A 12,240-nucleotide genomic window follows, 5' to 3' on the forward strand; every position below is an offset into this window, starting at 1 on the left:
TTTAAGGTCTGCCTTTAACTTTTCTCGTTTGTATATAAGATTTATTTTAAAGGCAGCACAATATAGAATTTGCACATTCCTTTTCATTAGTGTGTCAACATAATTTTAAAAGCTTTACAAAACTGGAAAATGTTGCTAAATTTGTCACTCAAGGTTGTTTAAAAAATCTATTTTTGTCTGCTTGCTATGTTGCTTGCAGCCAACACAATATCTCTGTACCTGAGAAAATGCAGTGAAAACAAAAGCAGACATATTTAGCTGGAAACCAGGTATTTCCAGCACAGTTAAGATTTTAGTTTGGATTTGAAGGCAGCAGGAGCTTAGTCTGATTTTTAATTTTTGCTTGACAGACGCCCTTATGCAGGGCCACTAGTTACAAAGATAATTATAATAACGAAGAGATTACAATACAGTTAAAAAAAAAAAAAAAAAAAAAAAAAGCTTTTTTGTTTGGGGATTTTTTTAGTTTCTGTTTGCACAAGTTGTGTGTGCAGTGTTTGTTTCTGCAGGTTGTATGCAGTGTGCTTTGTATTTGTAGTGTATACATGCAACTACTGTTATAAACTGCAAAAAAAAAAAAAAAAAGTTTCTTTTTTTTCTCATCCCCTCTGCTCTGTCAACCCAGAAGAAGGCATTGTGATTTCATTTATAGCTTGTCTGAGATACTGGAGTCAAAATGGGCCGATGTGAAATGGAAAGCAGATTGGGTAACAGCCCGAGTCTGAGATAATGACTGTAATCTTTTCCATGTGACCATTTTACCTCTGTGTGTTGTGAGGGGCCCAGTTGTTTTATTTTTTCATGACAGATGTGCCACTGGCCTAATAGAAAATGAACACACATTTCCAGCTTTCCACATTCACTAATCTGAGTCGAAACTTTAAATGCAATTCTCTTGAAAAGCCCTGAAGAGAAGCTCTAACAAATGGCTTGCTGCTAGCCCCTGCTGGTCAGTTTTGTACACTGCAGTGTTAACACTGAGGAAAAGGCGTAGACTGCTTTTGCATTTATTGAGTTTGAATCATGTGTTACATGCTGCATTGTGTTTTCAATGATCTACCATGCTTTTACTGTGACGTTATCATCACTATGACATCTTCAGCTTGGTAAAACAGAAAGAAGTCTGCAGTATCAAGAAATAGCACACATTACAAAATAAAAATACCTAATTATAATAATAACAATATCAATAAATAATAATAAAAAAACATAAAAAATATAAAAAACAGGTGAAGAACACAGGAAACGAATAAGAATGATAGATAAAACACAAAATTACAGCAATTGAGCAAGTTAAATAGATTAAAAAAAAAACAATTATATTTGTAAGTCAGGTTAAAATGAACTAATGTATTCACGTCAACACATTTTCTGTGTCTCATCAATATAGAGTGCAGTCTGTGCCATAATGAGGTAATATGATGTGTACATGAGAATGCTCCAGTATACTCCCTTTCCTCAGGAAACTAGCAACCAAACTCCACACCTGAATCCTCCCAGCAAGCAGGCTCTCACACATCCCTGCCATAACTGCCACCATAGCTGGACTTTCAGTGCCAGATTCAGTTTGTTAAAAAATTTGACAGTTTATCTTCTATTGCTCTGTAAACTTACAAAATCAGGAAAAAATATTTTTTCCTAATTCTATTGCACCAACAGAAAGGGTGATTAGCACATAAAACTGTGGTATGTGTTAGATCCACTAGGGGCACTAGTGTTGCAGGGGGCAGGTAGTGGTACTCTGGTGTACCTGATATACTTTAAAGGTAGACATGAGTCTAACAGCTACATTGAGGCCACAGAGGTGCTTTAAACGTCTGAGTTTTAAAAAGCCACCAGGATTTGATTAAGGATATTGTCAAAAATGCACCTGGATTTATTGACTGAAAAATAAAATAATAGAAAGTGAATTGAAACAATAAGTATAGCCTTAGTTAAGACAACTCAGATATTTCATTTCCATTCTCAGATTCAGTCCTGCATCTAATATATGTGCAGTTTTCTACTTCCTCTACAGCTCTAGTGGTGCGTGATAAGCATATCCATTTTATAATGCTGTGCTAATAAAACTGTCCTTGAGTGTTTTTATAGAACAAAACAAACATGTACACGTGTACACACATGTGTAAATGTTTTATTAGAATAACACAATACAATTTATTTACAGGTCCACAACTCAGTCAATTACAGTAAGAAAAACTGAACATGTTACAAGATGGTTCACACAGAAAAATCTAAATACTTTGATCTAAACAGTTACATCAACAACATTTGGTTAAAGTTAGTATAAGCTATTGCACCTAAATACATACCTGATCATTGCGTTGTGAACTGCATAATATAGTAAATCACCTCTTCTAAACCTGCTCCTCATAATTGGATATTTTGGTTTATTGTTGGTAGACAAATCCAATTAATAATACAGTGAATCTATGGGACCTATGTCTGGTTGAACCTCCCTTTGTATACTATTTCAGATGAGGTCATGAATTCAGGTGAGTTTTATTCATTTATTTTTTTGTGTGTGGTGTAGTACTGGAAATGTAAAGCAGATGGCAATACCGGGGACTAATGTCCAAACTGATAATCATAAAGCCAATATAAAACCTCAAGTTTAAACAGCTGGAGCCATGTGGAGGGAGACAGCAGAGGAAGTTGTACACAGTTGGGTATGTAAATCAAAGAAATACATTGCAGTTCTTCAGATAGTTCAAGTCCGCGACACTGATTATTGTTGCCTTTTGAAGAGTAAGTAGCGGGGTTCTGAAAAATCCAGCGTTACACGTCCCCATGTGCTGCTACAACTGTTTAAATAATGTACTTGTATTTTCATTGTTAACATCCTGGCAACTTATTACACTTATAACTTTAAAGTCAGCTTCAAAGCTCTTTCAAAATGTCTACTCTAGTGTACTGATAGTGTAAGGATTATTAATTTTTTGTTTTGTTTTTCTTTTCCTGCAGTTAGTTAATGCACTAGAGCAGACATTTTCAAGAGTTTTGAAACAGTGGATGTAAACAATTACAAGAACAATGATGGATTGCTATTTAAACAGTTGTAGTAACATGTGGGGATGTGTAATGCTATATTTTTCAGAACCCTGCTACTTACTCTTTAAGTTAACTTCTCTTTTAAAAAGCATCAGTGTGAAGTAATTATTTAGCACAGCCTCCATGATTTGAGAAAATCACAGAAGCCACGAGGGGCTTTATTAAAAATCTAAGATTATAATGTGAAGTCTTCCATGTGTATTGTATAATATAATCAAAGAATCTCAAAGTTTCAGGCATACTATATGTGACACACACCCTTCATTAAGGACTGTATTGAAAGGCACATTTCACTCATGGTGTTTGATCCAGAGTCCCCCCCCCCCCCTTCTAGTTCTTGGACTAAAGAACTAGAAGTGAATAGGAAACAGGAAGCAGCAGAAACTTTCATCATCAGAAATGAAATATATGCATATCCTCAATTACAAACATAAAAACTAAAAATTAATCAAAAGGTCTACAACATATGAGACAGTGATACTGTTGCCAGTGCTAATGGTATGCTAAAGTCTTCATTAGACTCATTCATTACTACTGAATATTTATTTTATCTGGGACCCACCATGTCACTTGGAAAGTATGTACTGAATGGCCTCCTCTTGTTCGTAACTATCTTGTTATTTTGCACTATTGGCAATAATGGCTTGAATATTCCTAAAACCAAATACAGGTTCATGATCGCATAGCCCTCAGAATCTGTAGATTATCTGCCCTGTAGCTACATCATAATCAATTTACCCAAATTGTAAAAAATGGCTGAATTTAAGATGGTGCAAAAATCATGGTCAACACTGGTCAATGTGCAGGTTTCTAGAACTTATCTTTAAGTATTTTTTTGTTGTAAACAGAAGCAGGTCTATTGTTACAAAAGCTAGCCCTATTATTGAGGTCAGACCTGATCTCTTCTGTGGTTGTATCATGCCTCCTTGAAGTCTATGAACAGGAATAAACACCAGTCCATGCAGATATATTTTAGGAGAAAGAAGGTCTTATTATTTCATGTTCTTCTCTATCCAGTCCTTGAAACTGGCAACTCTCGTGTATGCCGTGTAGAGCCCAGGGCTGCAGGCTTGTTCATATCCCCAGCTCACAAGGCCTAACAGATGCCAGACCACCCCGGACTGCTGCTGCCCACTGGGAGAGGAGGACGAGGGGGCTGTCACCATAGCAATTCCCCCAGTATCGGAGGGGCAGATGTTTGAGAAGCCGTGAGGGTGTTCCCTGGCGCAGAACATGTTGTCGGAGACACTCACTGAGATGCCATTCTGGGCATACTGACGCTCGCACGCCACGGCGTCACCCAGCTCAATGGCGCCCACCCGCACCGTCTCATTCTCATGACTCAGGATGGACCATCCAGTGACAAAGCCCTGCGTCTCAGTGCCCTCCTCATTGTGGGACCTGGGAAGGCAGGCTGGCTGCACTCTCTCGCTGAGCCGGGCCTTGTCCAGCAGCTTGAGCACTGCCAGGTCCGAGTCCAGTACCAAGGGGTCATAGTTAGGGTGGACCAGGATGGCAGAGATCTACAGGGCAGGAAGTGTGAGAGTTATTGTTTATAGTGGACTGATGGTATTACAGGATGCAAACTTGACATTAAAGTTACATTTATTAATTTATTAAAGCAGCTGTTGGTGACATAATTTGTGAACTAGAAAACAAGATTTAGCTTTTGAAATTACAAATTAAATAAAATGAAATATTCCTAAAAACAGGACTTAAACTTAGCTTTATAGGCTGAGTACTGGAGACACCACTATCCTCCAGAGCCTTTTTCTCTTTCAGTGAGCCTTTTATTACCCTTGTTAACCACATCCTTTGGCTAAACCAAAATAATGTTAATATTAATAGAAAACATTACCAATTACAAAAAAATAACTACAGTTTTATCAAGGAATTTCCCGAACATGCATGCATTGTCCCATGTTTTCTTTTTTTCCTTACATTGTTTCACCATTGAAATGCATTATTTAAAGTGACAATGCAAGTCAATGCAATATTTTCCATCCATTATTAAAACATAGTACTTCTACAGTCCTGCAACGGGTTGGGTACCCGCAAGTCCCTAGTTTTTAGGGTCTTGGTAGCAACAGAGGTGATGAAGCAAAGGACTAAAATCCAAGGGACACAGTGATAGTTAGATCTTATACGGAAACTCTTTTTTGAGGTCGCACAATCATTGGTCGCACACATGCTCCTAGAAAAAGATACCACCAACTTTTTGTACCACCAACTTTTTTTGTACCATGTATGACCAAATTATTCATATTGTAGAGCCCTGAGACTTAAGCGCCTGCACAGTAGAGATAAACATGCTTTATGAATACATGACTCCAAAAAAGTAGAAACAGCCCTGGGTGTGCAGTTATGTTTGTTTTTAATTTTATTTTTTGTTTATTTCTGTGTGTCGCCTCCCCCCCAACCCCCCCAACCCAACCCCAACCCCAACCCCAACCCTCAACCCTGGTCTCTTACCTGCAGTTGTTGCTGGCTCTTTAGCTCCTTGGTGTCACTTTGGTGGTGTTTGCCCACAAGCACACGAATATCAGCTGCCTTGATGACGTTAAGTTTGCCAAGTTCTGTGACACAGTGGGCTGCCACCAGGACACTGCGCTGGTTAATGAGAGCCCCGCTGCAGGTCAGCTGCCAAGTGTCCTGCTTGATACTCTCGTCCTTGAAGCCTGTGGTGGAGCGCCGATACACGGCTGCCAGCCAGGGCCACTGGGTGTCAGCCAGCTTCTGGAGGTTGAAGTTTGGGAGTTTACCACAAACTTCCGAAGAGGGGGGAAAAAAAGAGAGCTCTTAAGTAATTGTAAGACATAAAATACAACTAGCTTGCTAAATAGACACACCCATAACATTACGGCATTAACATCAAGATTATGTAGATTTCAGTCGGGATGTCTTCAGATTTGAAGATTGAACATGTTGACTCTTTTTCAGACGCAGTTTCGTTCAGATTTGATCAGTCCGTCTGTGTGCAGTGGTTGCCGACTGCCAACCAAGACTGACTGAGACCGATTAGTCATAAGGGTGTCAACCAATGGTGAAGCAGGTTTAAGTGACGTAGCTTGTCATGTAACTTGTCATACAATTAGTCTTGAATTGCTCTGAGTGTCCCGAATTCAAAAATACCAGATATTTACACATTTGAACAGTTTTTTAAAGTGTTTATTAATCAGAGGTAAATTAATTTACCTTTCTATTATCAATCTGCTGACAGCCTATATTTTCTTACTGCGCTAAAACAGAAGTAGCTGGTGCACTGATCTCCAGTAGGTCACAAATCACAAGCCCCTAGATCCACACACTGAGAAAAAAACACCAAAGTCAAATAAAAATTAACAGGTTGGATTTTACTTACCACAGGCTAAAGTGTAGTAGACAAACTATATAAATACGCGGCGTGGAGAAGCACATTACCTGTATTGATTGTGAACAGCCTTAGACTCAAGGTAAAGGAATACCATTTTATCGAAAAAAGAAAAATAAATTAGACTTTTTTTTTTATAACTTCTTGTGCTGTACACTTCTGTAAAATGTTTTCTTCTAAGTTTATTTATCTACATTGTTCAGTTGCTTTTGCCCATCTGATAATAAACTGATTGCTGTTGAAAAGCTAAAAAGTTTCAGTTTTATAAATATGTATGTTGTAAACCTTTGCAGTTTCGATGTTTGTTTATTTAAATTTTCTTGTTTTGAGTTGTAAAATAAATGTTTGTGTGTATGTGTGTGTGTGTGTGTGTGTGTGTGTATATATATATATATATATATATATATATATATATATATATATATATATATATATATATATATATATACATACACACACACACACACACACACACACACATATACACAGTACCATGAAAAAATATTTGACCCCTGTCTGATTTTCTGAATTTTTGCATATTTTTCACATTGAATTTGGTCAGATGTTTTTGTGGGTTTGTGGCAAAGTGGTTTGTAGTGCTCCGGTGTATAAGTGAGTTGAGGTGCTCCAACAAAGGACAAACATGAAGTCTACCGGTCAGGTTTCTTTTAATGCCCTTTTTAAACCGGGTTTCAAATAATAAAGCTGGCTCTACCCAGCAATGGGTATTGCCAGTGAAAACTGGACCCAAAATAATAAAGCTGGTTCTACCCAGCAATGGGTATTACCAGCTACAAAACAAAGGGGTTGCAGTCCCGAAATAATAAACACAAAAACACGTCTCCAAACTGGGTGCTCTGGTGCAGGTGCGGTGCTCTGAGTGCTGGTGCCCGTGCGCGTTCAAGTCCGGGCTTCTTGCTGCAGCTCCAGCTTCGTATCAGCCGTCTGGTAAAACAAACACAATACTCCTCAATGAACCCACACTTCATTCAAGATTCCGTCCTTGTCTCCTCCCATTAACCACAACAAAAAGGAGACGATTACGGCGTCACGTCCCCCTAAAGTACCCTAAGCCCCGCCCCCTCCGATAGCTAGTTCAATCACTTCTCCTCCAATTCATGACTGAAACTTCGCTCATCGTACTAGGGCGATGACTCCAGGTACCGTAACTTCGCCCTCTTCCTGAATGGCCAGCTCCCGACTGTCCCCAGGATGAACTGCCCAACCATTCAGTAGGAAGCCCGCAGCTCCTGTTGTACAGTGCCCTCACTGGTCGAGAGGGAGATTTTTGATTCGGATTCATTCGCTCTCCGTCACATATCCCACCGCTCAGAGTGGAGCCAAAGGAACACTCGGCTGAATCTACCTTACCCATTATACCCCCCTCCCAGGAAAAGTAATCCGCATTTTGATGATCTTTCCCTGCACGGTGTGTCATGAAATACATGAAGGGTTGCAGTGCCAGATACCACCGAGTTATCCGGGCGTTGCTATCCTTCATCGTGCTTAATCATCTGAGTGGGGCGTGGTCAGTGATGAGATTGAATGAATGACCCAAGAGGTAATAACGTAAGGTCTGAGTGGCCCATTTAATGGCCAGACATTCCTTTTCTATGACGGAGTAGTTGCGCTCCCGAGGGAGCATTTTCTTGCTTATGTAGAGGATGGGGTGTTCTACTCCGTCGACCTGCTGGGACAAGACCGCCCCCAGACCAACATCAGAAGCGTCGGTGTGGAGGAGGAATTCCTTATCAAAATCTGGTGTGATCAGGGCGGGGGCTCGGCAGAGTCGTTGCTTAATGGTATCAAAGGCCCCCTGACACTCTCCTGTCCATTAAATTTGGTGCGCTCTTTTTAGTGAGGTTCACTAGAGGGTTTACCACTGTGGTGTACTCGGGGATGAATCGATGGTAATAACCGGCCAACCCCAAGAGAGACCTCACCTGGGACTTGGTTTTTGGGATTGCCGCATCCATCAAAGCCTGGACTTTGGTGGCGACGGGTTTCACCTGCCCATGTCCCATAATAAATCCCAAATATTGTGTTTCTTCTTTGGCAAAGGCACATTTACCCAAGTTAGCTGTCAGCCGGGCTACCCTCAGAGACTGCAAGACGGCTGCGACCCTAGCCAAATGCTCCCGCCAGGTGGAGCTGTAAATCACCACATCATCAATATACGCTGCTGCATATTCATCATGTGGGCGTAAAACCTGGTCCATTAGTCTCTGAAAGGCAGCAGGCACACCATGTAGCCCAAACGGCATGATTGTGAAATGAAACAAACCATCAGGGGTAGAAAATGTCGTTTTCTCACGTGATCTGCGGGTTAATGGGATCTGCCAGTATCGCTTCGTCAGGTCCAAAGTCGAGATGAACCTCGCCGTTCCCAGTCTGTCTAGAAGCTCGTCGACCCGAGGCATGGGATATGCATCGAACTTGGCAATAGCGTTCACCTTGCGGAAATCAACGCAGAAGCGGTTGGTGCCGTCCTTTTTGGTGACTATCACAATCGGACTGCACCACTCACTCCTGGAAGGCTCAATCACCCCAAGCTCGAGCATTGCCCGCACCTCTTTGCGAACGCCACTTCGTCAACTTTCTGGGATCCGGTAAGGTCTCTCTCGAACCGTGACACCTGGGGGAGAGATAATGTCATATTCAACGAGATTAGTTCTGCCGGGCACATCAGAAAAAACATCCCTGAACTCCTCAATTAACCTACGCAGATCTCTCTGCTGATCTGGGAGTAACTGTTCCCCCATCAGAATGTTCTGTATGCTAGGAGCCTCTATACAGGGTCCAAAATCATCCTCTACCTCACCTGGGGCTATAAATAAGGCATCCCTTGCCTGCCAGGGCTTTAATAAATTGACATGGTAAATTTCCCGTTCATTACGGCGATCGGGCTGCCGAATTTCATAATTAACTTTCCCTATAGCCCGAATCACCTCATATGGCCCCTGCCATTTAGCATATAGTTTCGATTCTGACGTGGGAAGAAGCAGCATTACCTTGTCTCCTGGTCGAAAGGTTCGAATCCGTGCATTTTTGTTGTAATGCTGCTGTTGTCGGTGCTGAGCCGATTTGAGATTGTCCTGGGCCAAACGACCGACCAAATCCAGGTGATCTCTGAGTAGGAGCACATGCTGCACTACATTTTTGGATGAGCCTTTGTGCTCCTCCCACCCCTCTCTCAACAGATCGAGGATGCCGCGAGGCTGTCGGCCGTACAGGAGCTCAAAGGGGGAGAACCCTGTTGAACTCTGCGGCACCTCTCTCACTGCAAAAAGGAGGTAGGGGAGAAGCAATGCCCAATGTTTTTGCTCTTGATTCACAAATCGTCTCAGCATCTGTTTTAATGTTTGATTAAAACGTTCCACCAAACCGTCCGATTGTGGGTGATAAACAGACGTCCTGATGGGACGTATTTTTAATATTTTATACACCTGCTGTAGCGTTTGAGACAGAAAGTTAGTCCCATGGTCAGTCAGTATTTCTTTGGGGATCCCTACTCTCGACATAATCTGTACTAGTTCTTTGGCTATTGCAGCGGCACTAGTGGACCTCAATGGAACTGCCTCTGGGTATCGCGTTGCATAATCCACCACTACTAATATATGCGTATACCCAGAGTCAGAAGGTAGCAAAGGGCCAACTATGTCCATTGCAATGCGCTCAAAGGGAGTGGAAATAATTGGCAGTGGGACCAAAGGAGCGGGGCGCACTCGACCCGGCGCTATTCGCTGGCAGTCTGGGCATGTGGCTACATATTTCGACACTTCATTATGAAGTCCTACCCAATAAAATCGAGCCAATATGCGTTCCCTCGTCTTGTCGGCTCCCAAGTGTCCTGCAAAGGGGATGTCATGCGCCAGCCTCATGACCTCAGGCCGACACGACGGGGGAACCATCAATTGCGTTACAGGCTGTCCTGTGCCCGTGGCAGGGTTTACCCTATACAGTAATTGCCCCTTGATAATGAAGTGCGGATATACCAGCGCCCCAGCGCCTTCAACATCCTTACCTTCAATAGACCGGACCTGTTCCCAAGCGTGCACCAGTGTGGGGTCGTTTTTCTGGTCCCACACTAGGTCCGCGCTTGAGCCCCACATGTCCGGTACATTGAGAGGGGCTGGAGTAGCATCTGCCCTGGATGGCCCAGTAACCTCGCCCCCTCGGTCACACTGCGTACCGACTCCCTTTGAGTGGCGTTTGATACCATCTGCTCTCTCTCCCACCAGTCCCCAGCCTCGTTTCAGAGATGCACCTTCCCATTTTTCGATCCGTCTCTCTTTCTTTGTTTTCCTAGGACGAAAAAGAGAATTAAACAGGTCGGCTTGCAGGGGAAAAATATCACCAATCGTTTCCCCTGCTCTGTCTGCCACGGTTACGTGTGTGGTTGGGACTGCCTTTTGGAGCAATTGTCGATACTGTGGCCAGTCCCGACCCAGGATTACGGGATGCGGCAGCCTTTCCACCACCCCCACTATGAGGTGGTGTTGTGTCGAGCCTATCGACACGTATGCTTTTAGGGTGGGATATGTCGCCGTGTCTCCATGGATACAGGAGATCGCCACCTTGCCTTGTGGCTGCCACGACATACCGCCTAAGAGAGACATTTGAATTAAGGTCTGTGCAATCCCTGAGTCCACTAAAGCATGGGTACTCACATTACCAACCACTACATCAATAATACAAGGCCCCTCCCGACCCTTTCCCCGTACCTTACCTGCCTCAGATGCCAGATAACAGGTCGCCACATTGCACTCCATTGCCGCGGGGCACAAGCGGGCGATGTGTCCAGGCTCATGACACCTGAACCAGACGATCGGGGCAGAAGGCACTGGGGTTAGCTGTCTGTCCCGCTGCTGATACTGCAGCGGGTCGGGGGCAGTAAATCTACCCCAGCTGGGGGCCAACCGCTGTCTCCATGGTAGGGAGGTGGGTCGGCCCATTGAGGCTGGTGATCTGGGAGGTCTGGTTCCCAACTGGAGAGACGAGGGCACTGATCCGCGGGTGATGGGCGCGCTGAGAGGGGTCAGTAGTCTGGTCTTTACGGAGACCAGGGAGTCCTCATAATCCTCCGCAAGTCTGACGGCGGCCTCCAAGGTGGTCGGATTGTGGCGCCGTATCCATCCATGGGTCTCGGCGCCGACCACATGGCAGAACTGCTCCAGGACGATGGCTTCCCCCATTTGCTGACCCGTTTTTTCTGCCGGGTTGAGCCAGTGCACCATGTGGTCACAAAGTTTTTGCGCGACCACCCTGGGGCGGGTCTCCCGTGGCCTCCGATACTCCTGGAACCGCAGCCGATGTGTCTCCCCCGTGATATTGAGGCGTCGGAGGATGGCCTGTTTGACCAGGTCGTACTGGCTAGCCTCCTTGTTGGTCATGGCCTGATATGCTGCCTGAGCCTCCCCGATCAGACAGGGACCCAGTTGGCTGGCCCAGTATTCCTTCGGCCATGACGCAGTGGTGGCCAACCACTCGAAGGCAACCAAGTACGCCTCCGGGTCATCCTCCGCAGTCATCTTTTGCGCCCGTGTATTGAGAGGTGCCATCACGGGTACTGCTGGAGTTCGGGGTGCGTTTCCAAGACCGACCCTCTCGATCAGCGCCGTGAATCTTTCCTCCCTCTGTCTATCCTCCATCTCCCATCTGTGCTCCAGTGCCTGTAGCAGCGTGGTTAGCGCAGCCATGTCCATGGCTGCCGTTTCTGACACCAGTTGTGGCAAAGTGGTTTGTAGTGCTCCGGTGTATAGGTGAGTTGAGGTGCTCCAACAAAGGACAAACACGAAGTCTACCAGTCAGGTTTCTTT

General features: G+C 43.9%; 1 protein-coding gene across 1 annotated transcript in view; it reads right to left on the reverse strand.

Moving 5' to 3' along the window:
* Nucleotides 1-2,926: 2,926 nt before the first annotated feature.
* The window catches only part of si:ch211-102l7.3 (inactive serine protease PAMR1), a 52,283-nt gene continuing 42,969 nt past the window's right edge, over nt 2,927-12,240 (reverse strand). The window contains exons 12-13 of the mRNA XM_041276836.1: nt 5,524-5,819; nt 2,927-4,574 (exon numbers count right to left, since the gene is read on the reverse strand). Of these exons, the coding sequence (XP_041132770.1) occupies nt 4,044-4,574; nt 5,524-5,819 (827 nt within the window). The 3' untranslated portion in view covers nt 2,927-4,043. The remainder of the gene's footprint in view (nt 4,575-5,523; nt 5,820-12,240) is intronic.

Source organism: Polyodon spathula, chromosome 17, assembly GCF_017654505.1.
Source record: "Polyodon spathula isolate WHYD16114869_AA chromosome 17, ASM1765450v1, whole genome shotgun sequence".
Taxonomy (NCBI): Eukaryota; Metazoa; Chordata; class Actinopteri; order Acipenseriformes; family Polyodontidae; genus Polyodon; species Polyodon spathula.